Source organism: Hyperolius riggenbachi, chromosome 6, assembly GCF_040937935.1.
Source record: "Hyperolius riggenbachi isolate aHypRig1 chromosome 6, aHypRig1.pri, whole genome shotgun sequence".
Lineage (NCBI taxonomy): Eukaryota > Metazoa > Chordata > Amphibia > Anura > Hyperoliidae > Hyperolius > Hyperolius riggenbachi.
Window position 1 is genome coordinate 301622414 of NC_090651.1, and position 18738 is coordinate 301641151.

The following is an 18738-nucleotide window of genomic DNA, read 5'->3' on the forward strand; positions in this document are numbered from 1 at the left end:
ATGAACGTTCTCAGCAAACTCAACAGTGAAATACCTAGAGAATTTATTGATAAAGTGATCACAAGCGAAAGCAGTTCATTAATGTGTAAAATCACTAATGCAAATGTTTGTGTTTTCCAGACAAGCCCGGTCCAGCTCACATGGTCATGGTGAAGGAGGTCTGGGGATTTAATGCTCTGCTAGAATGGCAGCCCCCTAAAGATAATGGAAACTCTGAAATCACAGGATACACTATTCAAAAAGCTGACAAAAAGACCATGGTAAGTTTTATTCTAAAAGTAGTTATTTCTGAGCAAACTTTCACTGCAAATGGGCACCCCTCCATTTAGCATGTATATTATAGACTTGCAGTATAAGGCCACTTTTTGGGTGTAATATTTGTAGCTAAAGTTAACTTTATTATCTTGTTAAATGTCTTTGGCAGACAGGCCTGAATAAGACGAGGGGGAGGAGTCTGTGAGACAGTACCTGCAGCTTTTTATACTTGAATGGATTGGAGGGAGGAGCAATGTTTGCTGCCTAAGAGAACAGGGGTGAAACTACAATTTATTGGGCAGGGTTGGTTGGAAATGCCAATTTCCGATTGCGCTGAAATTTTGATTACTGCCAATGCTAATTACCGATTCCACGGATTTCTGATTTCCGAGGAGTCTTTTTTTTTTGGGGGGGGGGGGGGGTCCATTCTCTGATTGGCCAAATACTTCTCATTTGACTCTGCGTTCTCTGATTGGTTCAATGTTTCCAAGTTCTGTGATTGGGCTAAAATTACCGAGTTGCAGTAATTCTGTATTTCCACAGAGATTCGAATTAATTTCCGATTGGAAATGCAGTATTTTAATTCCGCAAAATCCGAATGAGCATCCCTATTATTGGGTTCTATTCTCAAACTTTAATAGGGTCCTGGGCCCCTTCCAGTTTCTGTATACCCTCAACCCCCTTTCCTGGATGATTGCTCACCTGCTATCTAGCCACTTGAGGACCTAGGGCTTTACCCCCCTTAAGGACCGGCCACTTTTTTTCCATTCAGACCACTGCAGCTTTCACGGTTTATTGCTCGCTCATACAACCTACCACCTAAATGAATTTTGGCTCCTTTACTTGTCACTAATAAAGCTTTCTTTTGGTGCTATTTGATTGCTCCTGCAATTTTTACTTTTTATTATATTCATTAAAAAAGACATGAATTTTGGCAAAAAATGATTTTTTTAACTTTCTGTGCTGACATTTTTCAAATAAAGTAAAATTTCTGTATACATGCAGCGCGAAAAATGTGGACAAACATGTTTTTGATAAAAAAAAAACCATTCAGTGTATATTTATTGGTTTGGGTAAAAGTTATAGCGTTTACAAACTATGGTGCAAAAAGTGAATTTTCCCATTTTCAAGCATCTATGACTTTTCTGACCACCTGACATGTTTCATGAGGGGCTAGAATTCCAGGATAGTATAAATACACCCCAAATGACCCCATTTTGGAAAGAAGACATCCCAAAGTATTCACTGAGAGGCATAGTGAGTTCATAGAAGATATTATTTTTTGTCACAAGTAAGCGGAAAATGACACTTTGTGACAAAAAAAAAAAAAAGTTTCCATTTCTTCTAACTAGCGACAAAAAAAAATGAAATCTGCCACGGACTCACCATGCCCCTCTCTGAATACCTTAAAGTGTCTACTTTCCAAAATGGGGTCATTAGTGGGGTGTGTTTACTGTCCTCGCATTTTGGGGGGTGCTAATTTGTAAGCACCCATGTAAAGCCTAAAGGTGCTCATTGGACTTTGGGCCCCTTAGCGCAGTTAGGCTGCAAAAAAGTGCCACACATGTGGTATTGCCCCAAAACACATTATACTACTTCTCCCGAGTACGGCGATACCACATGTGTGGCACTTTTTTGCACCCTAACTGCGCTAAGGGGCCCAAAGTCCAATGAGTACCTTTAGGATTTCACAGGTCATTTTGAGAAATTTCGTTTCAAGACTACTCCTCACGGTTTAGGGCCCCTAAAATGCCAGGACAGTATAGGAACCCCACAAATGACCCCATTTTAGAAAGAAGACACCCCAAGGTATTCCGTTAGTAGTACGGTGAGTTCATAGAAGATTTTATTTTTTGTCACAAGTTAGCGGAAAATGACACTTTGTGAAAAAAAAACAATAAAAATCAATTTCCGCTAACTTGTGACAAAAAATAAAATCTTCTATGAACTCACCGTACTACTAACAGAATACCTTGGGGTGTCTGCTTTCTAAAATGGAGTCATTTGTGGGGTTCCTATACTGTCCTGGCATTTTAGGGGCCCTAAACCGTGAGGAGTAGTCTTGAAACAAAATTTCTCAAAATGACCTGTGAAATCCTAAAGGTACTCATTGGACTTTGGGCCCCTTAGCGCAGTTAGGGTGCAAAAAAGTGCCACACATGTGGTATCGCCGTACTCGGGAGAAGTAGTACAATGTGTTTTGGGGTGTATTTTTACACATACCCATGCTGGGTGGGAGAAATAACTCTGTAAATGGACAATTGTGTGTAAAAAAATCAAAAGATTGTCATTTACAGAGGTATTTCTCCCACCCAGCATGGGTATGTGTAAAAATACACCCCAAAACACATTATACTACTTCTCCCGAGTACGGCGATACCACATGATTGGCACTTTTTTGCAGCCTAACTGCGCTAAGGGGCCCAAAGTCCAATGAGTACCTTTAGGATTTCACAGTGTCATTTTCCGCTAACTTGTGACAAAAAATAAAATCTTCTATGAACTCACCATACTCCTAACGGAATATGTTTGGGTGTCTTCTTTCTAGAATGGGGTCATTTGTGGGGTTCCTATACTGCCCTGGCATTTTAGGGGCCCTAAACCGTGAGGAGTAGTCAGGGGCGTATCTGGGTGACATAGCGCCTATGGCAAACACTGAAATTGCGCCCCCCTCCACCCATCAGACCACCTTGTCCCATAATAACAGCTTCTCTTCTTGCAATGATACAAGTCTCCCCAGTATAGGTTGCTAGAGTTAACTCCCAAGTAAAAGTAACCACCAGAGGTAGCACCCTAGTATAGGTAGCCAAAGGTAGTTCACCCAGTATAAGTAGACCCATGTTTACGTTGCCCTCCCAGAATACATAGTTAGAGATGTCTCCCCCAGTATAAGTAGCCTTCTTTAGCATACATGGTAAGAGGTATCCACCCAGTATAAGTAGTCCCTCAGTATAGGTAATAAGAGGTTCCCCACAGTATAGGTAACTCCCTCAGTATAGATTTGGCAGGTGTCTCCCAGTAGTAGACCCCCCCAGTATAGGTAGTGAGTGATGTCCTACAGTATAAGAGCAGGTACAAATGCCTGAGAGACATCCCGCAGTAGTAGGTGGTGAAGCATGAGGGAGGAGGAGGCAGCCATGGCGCCCATGGTGCTGTGGCGCCCATGGCACAAGCCATGCCTGCACCCCTCTAGATACGCCTCTGGGAGTAGTCTTGAAACAAAAATGACCTGTGAAATCCTAAAGGTACTCATTGGACTTTGGGCCCCTTAGCGCAGTTAGGTTGTAAAAAAGTGCCAATCATGTGGTATCGCCGTACTCGGGAGAAGTAGTATAATGTGTTTTGGGGTGTATTTTTACACATACCCATGCTGGGTGGGAGAAATACCTCTGTAAATGACAATTGTTTGATTTTTTTTACACACAATTGTCCATTTACAGAGAGATTTCTCCCACCCAGCATGGGTATGTGTAAAAATACACCCCAAAACACATTATACTACTTCTCCTGAGTACGGCGATACCACATGTGTGACACTTTTTTGCAGCCTAGGTGCGCTAAGGGGCCCAACGTCCTAATCACAGGTCATTTTGAGGCATTTGTTTTCTAGACTACTCCTCACGGTTTAGGGCCCCTAAAATGCCAGGGCAGTATAGGAACCCCACAAGTGACCACATTTTAGAAAGAAGACACCCCAAGGTATTCCATTAGGTGTATGGCGAGTTCATAGAAGATTTTATTTTTTGTCACAAGTTAGTGAAAAATGACACTTTGTGAAAAAAAAACAAAAATCAATTTCCGCTACCTTTTGACAAAAAAATAAAATCTTCTATGAACTCGTCATACACCTAACAGAATACATTGGGGTGTCTTTTTTCTAAAATGGGGTCAGTTTGTGGGGTTCCTATACCGCCCTGGCATTTTACGGGCCCAAAACCGTGAGTAGTCTGGAAACCAAATGTCTCAAAATGACTGTTCAGGGGTATAAGCATCTGCAAATTTTGATGACAGGTGGTCTATGAGGGGGTGAATTTTGTGGAACCGGTCATATGCAGGGTGGACTTTTAGATGACAGGTTGTATTGGGCCTGATCTGATGGATAGGAGTGCTAGGGGGGTGACAGGAGGTGATTGATGGTTGTCTCAGGGGGTGGTTAGAGGGGAAAATAGATGCAATCAATGCACTGGGGAGGTGATCGGAAGGGGGTCTGAGGGGGATTTGAGGGTTTGGCCGAGTGATCAGGAGCCCACACGGGGCAAATTAGGGCCTGATCTGATGGGTAGGTGTGCTAGGGGGTGACAGAAGGTGATTGATGGGTGTCTCAAGGTGTGATTAGAGGGGGGAATAGATGCAAGCAATGCACTGGCGAGGTGATCAGGGCTGGGGCCTGAGGGCATTCTGAGGGTGTGGGCGGGTGATTGAGTGCCCTAGGGGCAGATAGGGGTCTAATCTGATAGGTAGCAGTGACAGGGGGCGATTGATGGGTAATTAGTGGGTGTTTAGGGTAGAGAACAGATATAAACACTGCACTTGGGAGGTGATCTGACGTCGGATCTTCGGGCGAACTATTGGTGTGGGTGGGTGATCAGATTGCCCGCAAGGGGCAGGTTAGGGGCTGATTGATGAGTGGCAGTGACAGGGGGTGATTGATGGGTGGCAGTGCCAGAGGGTGATTGATGGGTGGCAGTGACAGGGGGTGATTGATGGGTGATTGACAGGTGATCAGTGGGTTATTACAGGGAAGAACAGATGTAACTAATGCACTGGCGAATTGATAAGGGGGGGTCTGAGGGCAATCTGAGCGTGTAGGCGGGTGATTGGGTGCCCGCAAGGGGCAGATTAGGGTCTGATCTGATGGGTAACAGTGACAGGTGGTGATAGGGGGTGATTGATGGGTAATTAGTGGGTGTTTAGAGGAGACAATAGATGTAAACACTGCGCTTGGGTGGTGATCTGATGTCGGATCTGCGGGCGATCTATTGGTGTGGGTGGGTGATCAGATTGCCCGCAAGGGGCAGGTTAGGGGCTGATTGATGGGTGGCAGTGACAGGGGGTGATTGATGGGTGGCAGTGACAGGGGGTGATTGATGGGTGATTGACAGGTGATTGACAGGTGATCAGTGGGTTATTACAGGGAAGGACAGATGTAAATAATGCCCTGGCAAATTGATAAGGGGGGGGGGGGTCTGAGGGCAATCTGAGCGTGTAGGCGGGTGATTGGGTGCCCGCAAGGGGCAGATTAGGGTCTGATCTGATGGGTAACAGTGACAGGTGGTGATAGGGGGTGATTGATGGGTGATTGATGGGTAATTAGTGGGTGTTTAGAGGAGAGAATAGATGTAAACACTGCGTTTGGGTGGTGATCTGATGTCGGATCTGCGGGCGATCTATTGGTGTGGGTGGGTGATCAGATTGCCCGCAAGGGGCAGGTTAGGGGCTGATTGATGGATGGCAGTGACAGGGGGTGATTGATGGGTGGCAGTGACAGGGGGTGATTGATGGGTGATTGACAGGTGATTGACAGGTGATCAGGGGGGATAGATGCATACAGTACACAGGGGGGGGGGGTCTGGGGAGAATCTGAGGGGTGGGGGGTGATCAGGAGGGGGCAGTGGGCAGGGGGGGGGATAAAAAAAAATAGCGTTGACAGATAGTGACAGGAAGTGATTGATGGGTGATTAGGGGGGTGATTGGGTGCAAACAGGGGTTCGGGGAGGTGGGCATGGGGGGTCTGAGGGTGCTGTGGGCGATCTGGGGCAGGGGGGGGAGAAATCAGTGTGCTTGGGTGCAACATAGGGTGGCTGCAGCCTGCCCTGGTGGTCCCTCGGACACTGGGACCACCAGGGCAGGAGGCAGCCTGTATAATACACTTTGTAAACATTACAAAGTGTATTATACACTTTGTATGCGGCGATCGCGGGGTTAACATTCCGCCGGCGCTTCCGTATAGCCGGCGGGATGTTGCGGCGGGCGAGCGGTGATGACGGATGACGCAATCGCTCCGCCCATGCCCTTACAAGGACCGCCGCCTCTGTGGGTGAGCTGGTCCTTAAGGGCTCCACTTCCCGGCCGCCCCTGTGCGTTAGGCGGTCGGGAAGTGGCTAGAGTTCCTGGTGCTCTTGGGCTGAATTTTCACTTGGCCTGAGTGCAACTATTAGAGTGCGGGGTTCTGGAACAACACGTTCATATGCTGACAGCTTTTTTTGCACACTTGTGAAAAAAGATCATATTTGATAGAGACAGCCCAATGATTATTAATGAACACTTCTAATATTTTTCTTACTTGTGTAATTGAATATATATAAAAAAAGTAGATTTAGACCTAGTGGAAACCATAGTCCAATTTGTTTAGCATGCTGCTTGCGGATGTTGCTCTCCCAATGATAGAGCTCACCTGTGTGGCCAATGCACCACACAAGAGATAAACAGCTGGATGACAGAACCCAGTTCCATCTGTATGGATGCAACCATACCACTGTGTATGCTCCATGTTTGGTCCAAGGAGGAGAGCTCTATTACTGTACTGGGGAAAGCAGGGCAGGAGCAGTGGGCAGCATACGTTCAACCACCCATGGAAAAGAAGCCTTGCTGTAAGACCTGATGGATCCCTTGCCTTCTATTCAGTCTCAATGTCCCAATCTCCACTGCAGTCTTCACCCTATATGGCGCGACCCCACTCAGCCTCTGGGAACTAGATGCGTCTACCCAGAACATGGCTAAACCCAGGCCTTAATGCACAAGGTATAGAGACTGAAGGGCAAAAGACAAACGTACCACCAAAACTAAACTTAAAGGATACTGCAGCCCACAGGCTGCAGAGAGATAAAACCTGCAATGTGTAGGGAAAGAAAAGGACATACTAACCGCTCCCCTTGCTCCCTGCCGTCGGGTCCCGCTCATCAGCCACAGTTCCCGGTACTGACCGACTCTCCTGACCACTGACCCGGACATACTTCACCGCGCATGCGCAGTATGTCCTGTAATCTTCGCTTCTGGCGTCGCATCATGACGCCAGAAGTACGGACACTCCCCCACCTCCTGCGTGTGCGCTCCAGCGGCTTCACCCGGACATACTGCGCTGCGCATGCGCAGTATGTCCTGTAATCTTCGCTTCTGGCGTCGCATCATGACGCCAGAAGTACGGACACTCCCCCACCTCCTGCGTGTTCGCTCCAGCGGCTTCACTATAAAGCTAGCATTACAGGATAACGCTATAAAACGAAGATTACAGGATATACTGCGCATGCGCGGCGCAGTATGTCCGGGTCAGGGGTCAGGAGGGTCGGCCAGTACCGGGAGCTGTGGCTGAGGAGCGGGACCCGACGGCAGGGAGCGAGGGGAGCGGTGAGTATGTCCTTTTCTTTCCCTAAACATTGCAGGTATCCTTTAAGCAATTCACATTCAAAATGTTCAGACTCTCCAGGGTTATATACAGAGAGATCAATCCATCAAAATGGTGTCATCAGTAGAGTAGTCAAAATCCAAGCAAAGGTCAGTCCAGGCAGATATCCTATATGTAATCAGAATTCAAGCAAAGGTTAGTCCGGGCAGATATCCTATGTGTAATCAGAATCCAAGCATAGGGTTCATCCAGGCAGCAATACAGGCGAGGTAATCAGCAAGTCAGGCAACAGCAGGAGATCAAACAAAACACACTAGCACACCCAGAAGCTAGCCAACAAATAACGCTATCACAGGTAACTAGTTTGTGGCACTTTTACTCTATGGTTTTCTGTTGTATGAATGACTACAGAGGTAGCCGTAATTCAAAACGTTCATTAATGTAGTCCTTTATCAGTCTTTGGTAGCAAAGTCCACATTATTATAGACGCTTATAACTTGTTTGATGCTAACAATCATAAAGTGAATAATGGGCCTACATTTCATCTTCAGGAATGGTTCACAGTATATGAGCACAACCGCCAGCCTCGCTGCACAGTGTCTGACCTCATCATGGGCAATGAGTACTACTTCAGAGTGTACAGTGAGAACATAGTTGGCCTCAGTGAGACCCCTGGAGTGTCAAAGAACACAGCCGTCATCCAGAAAACTGGTGAGCTTTATAGTAGCAATAGCCATATCTTCAGTAATAGAACCCACATTCATGCATACCTCCCAACTTTTTGAGATGAGAAAGAGGGACATTTAAGCCACGCCCCTGTCACACCCCTGATCACGCCCCAGGCAATCCCGTAGTCGCGCATACCATAAAGATTTCTTAAGAAAAAATGTTGTTTTATAATTCAAACTACACTGGTCCTTTCTATCCTGGTGCATTTTCCTTCAAATGAACATTTGAAAATAAGAAATATATCAATTTAAAAGATGGGAATAAAGTTTAGAGGCAATTAAACACATTTTTCAGTAGAGAAATACATATATTTACATAGAAAGAGGGACAAAAGAAAGAGGGAAGAGGGACAGGGTTCCCAAAGAGGGACTGTCCCTCCAAAAGAGGGCAGTTGGGAGCTATGTTCATGTGCATCATTTCATGCAGTTGATTTGGACACCTACTGTAGGTTTTGGCTACACAGATTGCTTTTGTTTTATATCTTCCGTGTGTAATGGTGGCCACTAATGATCCAACTCTTTTATCCAATCTTACCACTTCTATGTAATATTTGGGAACTGCCTCAATTATCCATTCAGTATAACCTTCCTGGCGGTAAGCCCGAGCTGAGCTTGGGCTATGCCGTGCACGAGGATTTCTCAGGTCCTGCTGGGCCGATTTACTTACTTTTTTTTTTTTCAACACGCAGCTAGCACTTTGCTAGCTGCGTATGTATTCCGATCGCCGCCGCTCCGCGCTCGATCGCCGCTGTTCGTCGCGCCGGCCCCCACCAGACCCCGTGCGCTGCCTGGCCAACTAGTGCCAGGCAGTGCTGAGGGGTGGATCGGGACTCCCTTAGACGTCATGACGTCCATGACGTTGGCGACGGGGGAAGCCCTTAAGGAAATCCCGTTCTTTGAATGGGATTTCTTGATCAAAGATCGCCGGAGGTGATCGAAGCCGGCGGATGCCGCTGTACAGCGGCTATCATGTAGCGAGCCCTAGGCACACTGGCAGTATTTTGAATGTTTTGCATTTTTGAAGATATAGTGTATGCTGCTGATTAAAGAATCTGGCTGTTTATTTTCAGTATAAGTAGGTTCATATCCCCCAAGACTACCAGACACGGGAACTCCTTCTTCCCTCAAGCCATCCAGCACCTCAACTTAGCCCCGCCCCACCAGCCCTCCTTGAGTTTGCATCCCAATCCGCATAGATGTTTGTCTATTCCACACCTTCTCCTACCACTGAATACTTTTTTTTGTGCTTCTGCTAAGCTTTTCTGTGCCTATGATAATTCCATGTAATACTAACTCTCTGTACTTGGTGAATACACCTCGTTCTGAAATGAACAAATCACTCATGCCTGTAATCTTTGCAGGATTAATCTACAAGCCTCGTGACTACCTAGAAATGGATGTCGATGAGGCTCCCAAATTCCTCACGCCTCTGACAGACCGCACTGTAGTGGCTGGATACAGCACGGCCTTGAATTGTGCCGTCAGAGGCCATCCAAAGGTATGCAGCTGTCTGTAGTCAAACTGCTCCCATATGCTCTGCTTGTAACAGAGATAATGTATAGAAACATGATCACCATAATTGTAATCATATTTTAGGGCTATTTTTGTAAATTGCTGGCTGGAGACATTATTATTATTATTATTATTAGACCAATTTTAAAAGAAAAATAAATATAAAAGTGATGCATGTACCTAAAAGCGTACAGTACTTATTGCCTTAGCAGCAGATGCAACTGTTATGTAGTTCAGCAGTAAGGAGGACCCCATCTGTATTGCTGTGTATGATGAAATATGTGTCTAGCTCAGGTCCTTATGCTGCCTTAGAGCTAGTGTACACTACAGCAGTATGTAATGTAATGCTGTGCAATGTCCAGGCAGATCAGGTCCACACCACGCTGCACCTGACTTGAGTGCCACCTTAGACCATTATTAATACAGCTGTGGCAGCGCATGGGGGATTTCTCAAGAAATCCCTGTAATTTGGGTGCATGCAATAGCCAGACTCCGAATTACGTGCTGTTACAACTCAGAGGGGGAATAGTTTTTTAATGTGGTCCCAGAGTTTAAGCAGTAGCAAGATGAGCAGTGATGATGGTAATCAGCTAATTACGATTACGTGAAATTTCACATACATTTTCCCAATTACGACCATATTCAACTGACTTTGTGTAATCATTCGTAATTTTGAGTAATTTTCACGTAATAGCAAAGCCCCCATATAAGCTATTGTCACCAAAATTGCTACATACGTTAAGAAGAATAAAGAAAAAAAAAAAAAGAAGAAAAAGAATTTTGCAAAAAGACCTCTTTACTTTTTGAGAAAATTGCTTTTAAAAATGCAAAGGAAACATTTTTTTTAAACTTAGAAAAAAAACAGTTTAAAAACATTTTTTAATTTTCATTTTTAAAGGGAAGGTTCAAGCAAAAAAAAAATGAGATTCACTTACCTGGGGCTTCTACCAGCCCCATGTAGCCATCCTGTGCCCTTGTAGTCACTCACTGCTGCTCCAGTCCCCCGCTGGCAGCTTTCTGACCTCGGAGGTCAGGGCCACATTGCATACATTTTTACGCATTCCAGCTAGTGCAGGAACAAAAATTTACGCGTTTCACCACTAACGCGTAAAAATGTATGTGTTAATGATCCTGCACTAGCGGGAATGTGTAAAAATGTACGCAATTTGGCCCTGACCTCCGAGGTCAGAAAGCTGCCAGTGGGGGACTGGAGCAGCAGTGAGTGACTACGAGGGCACAGGATGGCTGCATGGGGCTGGTAGAAGCCCCAGGTAAGTGAATCTCATTTTTTTTTTTGCTTGGACCTTCCCTTTAAAAGAGATTTTCTCAAAAGTACCAGGTCTTTCGGCAAAATTAATAACACGTATGGGGGCTGTGCTATTAACCGCTAAACTCAGTACAAAATTAAGCAAAAATTATGCAAACTTACAGTTCCTGATTATGACAGACAAAATGAATCACACTTGTTTCTGAAATTTTGCAATACAATTTCACAATTGTAATGCAAATAATTGTGAATTCTAATGCAAAATTATGACTGTGAAATTTCTGCTCATCGATAAGGGTGAGCTGTCTTTTGGCTCACCCTGCGCCCAACTGAACAACAACAGGGTCATAAGTATGGCATATCCAAGTACTTAAAGTGAACGGTGAACTGTAATACATTTATTCTAGTGCACAGTTTGCTTTAAAATCATACCTAAACTGACATGTGATGAGATAAAGCTATACTGTTAAGCCTAATGGGTACCAGCCTGTACCTTCTATTTACTTTTTACATTGCAAGTGTTATTAGACCAGTTTTATCAGTATGCATACAAAGCAGTGAATAGCAAATTGAATGCATATTTGACTCTCCACTACAGGAGTAAACCGAAGGAAATTAGTTTTGTCTGGGTGAGCAAACATTGCAGATAGTAAAAGAGAGGAAAAGTTTAAATGATCATTATTTCTTTTTGTTGGTAGCTGGATGACCCAGATTGTATGTCCCTATGAAATGGTTGCTGTGCAGACTTAAGAGTTAAAATGTAAACCCTTGAATTAGGAAAATAGGGATATGAGACTGAATGTTCTATGTACTATGACTACTAGACCTACAATTAATTATCTCAAGTTTATGTTCAGTTGAGTTTGCTTGAACATCTCCTACAAATCAAGTAAACTGGGGAACTCTATTTCCCAGTAGGCACACATTAGCTAGTAGCTTATTTAATGTAATTCAAATAATTTAATAATTTGTTTTTTTTTTTAAATAATTTAATTAAAACATCTCAAACATGACAGCCAATACAATTGTACATACCATATGTGTTTGCTTGACCTCACAATATAATTTCCCACAAATAATGTTTGTTAATTAATGTGTTTCTTCTATAATGCAGCCTAAGGTGGTCTGGTTTAAAAATAAAATAGAGATTAAAGATGATCCAAAATTCCTCATGAAACACAACCAGGGCGTCCTTACCCTGAACATCCGCAAGCCCAGCCCATTCGATGGAGGCACCTACACCTGCAAAGCCGTCAATGAACTGGGAGAGGCCGAAGTGGACTGCAGATTGGAAGTCAGAGGTATGCTTTTCTTTAGTATTGGATCAAGTTTCTAGTTACCTGTAATCAATCTAGAGCAGTGTTGGACTGGGAAGTGGAAAAGCTGAGGAAATCCATGGAAGATATTTTTTCATGTTACCTAGAATATTGCTTTTCAGCACCAAACAATGGAAACAGTACTAAAAAGTCGGTTAAAAAAAGAACTAATACCTTATTTTGCGTATTTTCTTTCTTCCTGGGGGCTTAAAAGCAATTTTATTGATAAAGTGAGAAAGCATCTACTCCTCTGTGAAGACTCAAGAGAACAGAGGATTAAATTAAGGTCTTTACTGTTTTATCTCATGATTATATATCTCTTGAATTATCTTTCCATATCGGTTTATTTCAAGAATCATCTCTCCTTACAGTCGATGTAAAAAATAAGTAAGGTGAGATAATTCATAAAATAAGTGGTTTAAACAGATTTTGTAACCTGACTGATAAATGTACCTATTCAAGATTGGTTAGCTACCTCTTTGTGTAGTTGGAAGAAGATCCACAACACTTTGCATGTAACACAAACATTTTATCTTCTCTCTTTTCACCCTTTAGTTCCCCAGTAGAGACAGATGGAGTGATGAGAAGTTCTGGTGAGTACTGTATAATACCACAAGAAGAACACTCATAGTGTAAAATGATTTGCTTACTAAAATTTTTGTGGAATTGCCACGTATTTTGCTGTAAAATTTTCCTTTCACATTTTTGTGAATTTAGCTGGCAGATTTCGTGGCAAAATTGCATTGAAGTCAAAGGCGCCACATTTAGCAGTTAATAGTAAGGCCCCCCATACATGATGTAATCACTAAATTTGCTAGGTATGCTAAGAATAATTTTTTTTCAAAAAGATCTTGTAGTTTGAGAAATATGATTTTAAATTTACAATAGGAAAAATGTTTTTTTTTAAATGTGGTTAAATGACAAATAATTTATCTACCCATCTGTACTGAAAATATATATAGATGTCCAAAAAACAGCAGTACTTGGAAACTCTGGGGCAAGTTGCAATGATGTTGCCGGGGAACGCTGTACAGCCGCTATACTGCTGTATAAGGATCCCTGGCAAATAGAAGAAGCAACATTTAAAATTACATTAAATGTATTAGACAAAATATAAAATTACATTAAATATACATTAAAGTACATAAAAAATATTATATAACTATTAACCCCTTCTACCCTTTACCTCCTCCATAGTTACCTGAATAAAAAAACTAAAATAAAAAAGCAAAGAAAACCCAAAGTGACAGCAATTAAAAAAAAACATAAATAGTTACCTTAGGGTCTCAGCTTTTTTATTATACCATACAATACAATACAATACAATAACATTTCTATAGCGCTTTTCTCCCATAGAACTGTATGTTATGAAGGTACATGACTGTTATTTTTGCAAATAAGAACTTGTAATATTAAAATAGAAAACAGAAAAAAACAACTTTATTTACAAATAAAATACTAGCACCCTACTCTGTACTAGTGACATAAGGTAAATGTTGTAATAATTAGGACAAATGGGCAAATAAAATGTGGGGGTTTTATCTACAGTAGCACTTTTTATTTTCAAACTATAATGAAAACTGAGAAATAATGACTTTTTCATTTGTTTTTGTTATTCCCTTTAAAATGCATAGGAAGTAAAATATATATTAGCAAAAAGTACCACCCAAAAAAAGCCTAGATTCTCCCCAAAAATAAATACATCGATCATTTAGGTGTGATAGGTAGTGATAAAGTTATTGACGAATGAATTAGAGGAGCGTTAAATGTGAAAATTACTCTAGTTTTTAAATGGAGATAACCTGTGGTAGGGAAGTGCTTAATGGAGAGTGATTTTTTTTTATTATTAAACATTTTTCTTTTGTTTCCACATTACAGTTTGAAATGCGGATGAGATATACCCGGGTATTTCACATGAAACTGCCAAGAAAGTACAGAAAAAAAGATTCCATCTTGTTGTATTGTACTATCACTTGTGGTAAATTGTGGCTTGTATGGTTCTACAAAATCACTTGATGGTTCATGTGAGCAAAAATCTTCTGTTAGGCTCCTTTGACATTGTGCACAATGTGTTGCAAAAAATTCACAACAGAGCCGAAAAGTCGCATCACCCGTTACAATTGCAGTGCAACCAAACAGTGAGGCATACAGTTGAAGCCTCACTGCCAATGTAAACACGCACTTGGCACTGTAACCATAATGCATGCTGCGCTTTACCCTGACAGATCGTGCTGCACTACAATCAATGTAATAGCCCCATATTGCATTTGCGACGGACACAGTGTGAAAGGAGCCTCACTCATATCTTGTTCTTGTGTTGCTTATCCTTTTTTGTAATGTTGTTGCTTTGTGTTGTTGACAGTTATTATGTATTTGAGTTACATTTTTCATCCCCTTTGTGTGGCTTCTTGTTCCTCATGTAGTAACCTGCTATATATTACTGTTTAAAAGGCAATCCAAAAAGTATAAAGAGGCTGGATTACATGTGATCCCGGAGTGCAGGGATCTGTAGGCTTGGGCACACCTTTACCTTTGAAGTGAGTGCCGCTCCGAAAAGTTGTTTAGCTACCATATAGAAAGCACACTTCACTGGACTATTGCTTAGACTTCGACTTTTTTTGAGACCTGTTCTTACCCACACAACAGTAAAAATGTCTCTCAAAAGAAAACGTTTGTGACTTAATATGTTAAGGTTATAGGTAAAAATATTCAGTAATATGATAATAAAAGTAAAGACAAGGGTGCAGGCGTATTTGTTTTAATGATTCTGAGCCCCTCCTTTCTCGAATAGTCCATTAACACAAGTGTTAGAGGGTACTGGTTTCTTGACACCTTCATTTTTCCTATAAATTGTATGGTTTTGCTGAGTTTTGTGATTGAGAAACAGGGGCCCATATGCAATTAACTGTTTCTCCTTAGTTTTCTCTTAGGTGATATTTTCAAAACTTGTCAATAAAATACCCTTCAAACCCCCAGCAAGCCAGAAATCTGTCAAATAAGGTACTTTTATCTACTTTTTAGTACTTTTTCAATTGCAGAGTGCTGAAAAGTTATTTTAAAAACAAGTTGAAAAATTATCTCCAAAGTGAAAACACAGGAGTTAATTACATATGGGCCCGGATGTCTCCCACAGGCTCTGAATATGTAAGTTTTGCTTAAAGAGATATTGAACACCAAACAGTTCATTCTTCATGTACAGGATCTGAATTCTCCTTACAGGATAAACTGTAATTTTGCACTGAATTTTGCTATACATTGCTATACGAGGCAAATGAAAACAGAAGAGCAAAAATATTGAATTATCGGATAAGTATTTTCCTTTAGATGCCAAACTGTTCTCTATTTCCCATACACATGAAAGCTGATCTAATGATCTACATAGTGATTCAAAAAACATAAAACAAACCAAAAAGCAAAATAAAAAAAAACACTCAACAATATTAGATATACTGTAGAACAAAAGATAACAAAGCACATATGTACAAAAATAAAATAAAATATGAAGAAGAATAGTTTTGATGTGTCTGTATCTGTGCATAAATATTATGTGCAAAGTCAGCTTTATTTTTTAGTGTAAAATGGAGTTTGGGATGATGGAAAGTTAATTCACAATGTTATTTATATACATTTGTTTCTTTCTCATTTTCTTGATGAAGATAGGTGACTGAAGTAATTTTACAAGACTGGAAAATTGGCATGTTTAGAATGACCTGACAGGAATAGGTAGTGTGATATAACGTATAGGAGGATTGAGTGAATATATGCTGTGAAGGTGGGATTTATTACTTTATGACACTGAGTTCTCTCGCTGTACAGGCAATATAACCCGCAGTGTGAGATTGCGATTTCATTGGTTTAAACATGTAATGTTATACCTTTAACTGGACATGCTGGTTACCGTGGTACCCAGAGTCCTGCAAGGGACTATCTAAGCTAAAATAAATGCTTCACACAATAGCTTACTTGTTTCGATGCACATAGTGGCGGCTTTTTGAGTGTAGCTTTTTCTGGTACTACTAGCAGTTTTATTGCAAAGAGTTGCCAGTTCCCTTTTGCATATCTGGAAAGAACAGGGGCTGTTCTTCCAAGAAGCAACGTGCTACAGGGCGGCAACAATTGGAGGGTGGCCCTCCCCAAATCTCCTCCTCCTCGCACTCCCCATCTCCTCCTCCCTAGGTGCACGGCGCCACTTCACTCACCTGCTCTCAGCATTCCAGTGATGGGATCTCCATCCGCCCGTCCAGCCTCCTGTATCCATAGCAAAAGCAGTGCCTCATGTGACCTGTTACGTGCTGCCGGGTCACATGAGGCGCCGCTGTAGTCAGAGAAGAAGCAGAACTTCACGTGTGGCTGGCGATCCCATCGCTAATCTGCTGAGAGAGAGTGAATGATGCGGCGCCGATGCAGCACATACCCGGCTCCCTGGGGGTCAGATGCTGCGGGCCAGCAGGTAGGAGGTGCTGTCTTGGAGTTGGAGGAAGCAGAGGGAGGTAAGCATAGTGGCGGTGCCTGCAGTGCATAGTCCGATGTGTCTCTCCTCCGTGGTCGGGTTTTGCACACACACGTCCTCACTATGTATTGCTACAGGTGGCAAAAATTCTAGAATCAGCCTTGGGAAAGAAACATGCTAGAACTCCAGAAGGAGCCTATAAAGAACATTTAATGAATGATGTTTGGTGTTTTAATTAGACATCAGCCAATTTTAAGAGAAGTAAAATGCACCTCACCGTTCAGCATAAGTCTGATACATGACAGCCACTATGGCTTATTTTATGCTACTTCCCAGACAATAATGCTAATCCCCTGGCTCTAACGCTTTCTTCTCACTTTCACAAAAGTGTGGCAGGTTGTTGTGAGGTGTGATTCCCGCTCTGCTGTCCACATTTCCTTGTGTTGGGATGAAATGACCTATTCAATTCAGATGAATGGGCCAGAATCACAGCAGAGAACACGTTGATAATGTGAATGGGCCCTTGGAGTCATAGAATGAGGCTCCACTGGCTCGGTCATTTGTAATTATTATGGCAGCTTATAGATTAGGTGTAGAGCATATATACAGCCTAATACTTATGTACTATATATACTGTACCCCAACACACCAATACTTCCTCATATATTGCGCATTAAGGAAGCACATTTTGCTAATCTACTTTGCTTTGGCTTTTGCATACCTGGTTGGGTCATGTTTTGGTGTGTCTTATGCATGTTCCCTGAATTGTACCCCGGAATGTAAGAGCATAACACTGGCATTGAGTGTTTCAAGAAATAACCCTGAATGGGCATTACCACGATATATATCTATACAGTACTTGTACTTTATAGCAAGATGACTTTTTTTAACATCTTTTTGGAAAAAACAGTAATAAAGTTTTGTTATGCCTTCTCTTGTTACCCCTCCACTGAACCACTGTGTGTCATGAGCTGACTGTTCTTTTGTGCCCCGAAACACACTTTTTCAGGAGCTTTGTTTCCCTGGCTCTGGCTAAGATTGTTCATTATGTGCTCACAGTGAATCAGTCAGCCATCTACAGGTCAGTTGGCATTATTACAAGTGATACAACTGGTGAAAAAAAAATCTCTCTATAAAATAAAGAGCTATCACAGTTTGCTTGCTGTTTACATCATCAGTGCACCAGACCCTTTTGAATGAGATCTTTCTAGCATTCAATTTCAACTGGAAATCGATCAAAATTACAAACAGGTGACCATGTTGCGGCATCAAATCTGCTAAATATCGATGCCGCAAATCGAGTAATGTATGGACACTTTTATTGCTGCTCACCAGCAAGGTTACCATATAATTTTCTTTAATATAAGTTTGAACTGTATGCTTATGTGTATTCAGTATTTTGTCTGAAATAAAAGTCTCTACAGAAAAGATTGTTGGGTGGATGATTTTTTTCATTGTAACAGTAAACCTGGTCTCAAAATATGAAGAAAAATATTTCAAGTACGACTTCTTTCCTCCACCATAAACATCCCCTAAAATATAAGATTTACTTTTGTTTATACTGTATTTCTTATTTCCACCTGGCAGCCAAATGGGGTTCCCACCTTCTTGTAGGCTCCATCCCGGCAGCCCTGCAGTCCAGGACACACCTACTGCTACTAAGGCAGGGTGAGTGGCAGCCCAGGCTACCCCCCTATTCATAGTCTGCTGGATGCCAGTGTGTCATTGATATGATATGAAGTGTCCACCACTAAAGGGGAGAAAGGGGGGGGGCACCCAGTAATGTTTGAGATATATATATATATATATATATATATATATATATATATATATATATATATATATATATATGATATTACGTTTTTCTG

At 42.0% G+C, this 18738-nt stretch overlaps 1 protein-coding gene across 10 annotated transcripts in view; it reads left to right on the forward strand.

The window, feature by feature from the left end:
• Positions 1–18298, forward strand: part of LOC137521656 (myosin-binding protein C, fast-type-like) — a 193251-nt gene extending 174953 nt beyond the window's left edge. For all 10 annotated transcript variants that reach the window (XM_068241196.1, XM_068241201.1, XM_068241199.1 and 7 more), the window contains 6 exons: positions 121–260; positions 8149–8308; positions 9687–9823; positions 12219–12405; positions 12976–13013; positions 14299–18298. In XM_068241196.1, the coding sequence (XP_068097297.1) occupies positions 121–260; positions 8149–8308; positions 9687–9823; positions 12219–12405; positions 12976–12986 (635 nt within the window). In that variant the 3' untranslated portion in view covers positions 12987–13013; positions 14299–18298. The remainder of the gene's footprint in view (positions 1–120; positions 261–8148; positions 8309–9686; positions 9824–12218; positions 12406–12975; positions 13014–14298) is intronic.
• Positions 18299–18738: the final 440 nt, after the last annotated feature.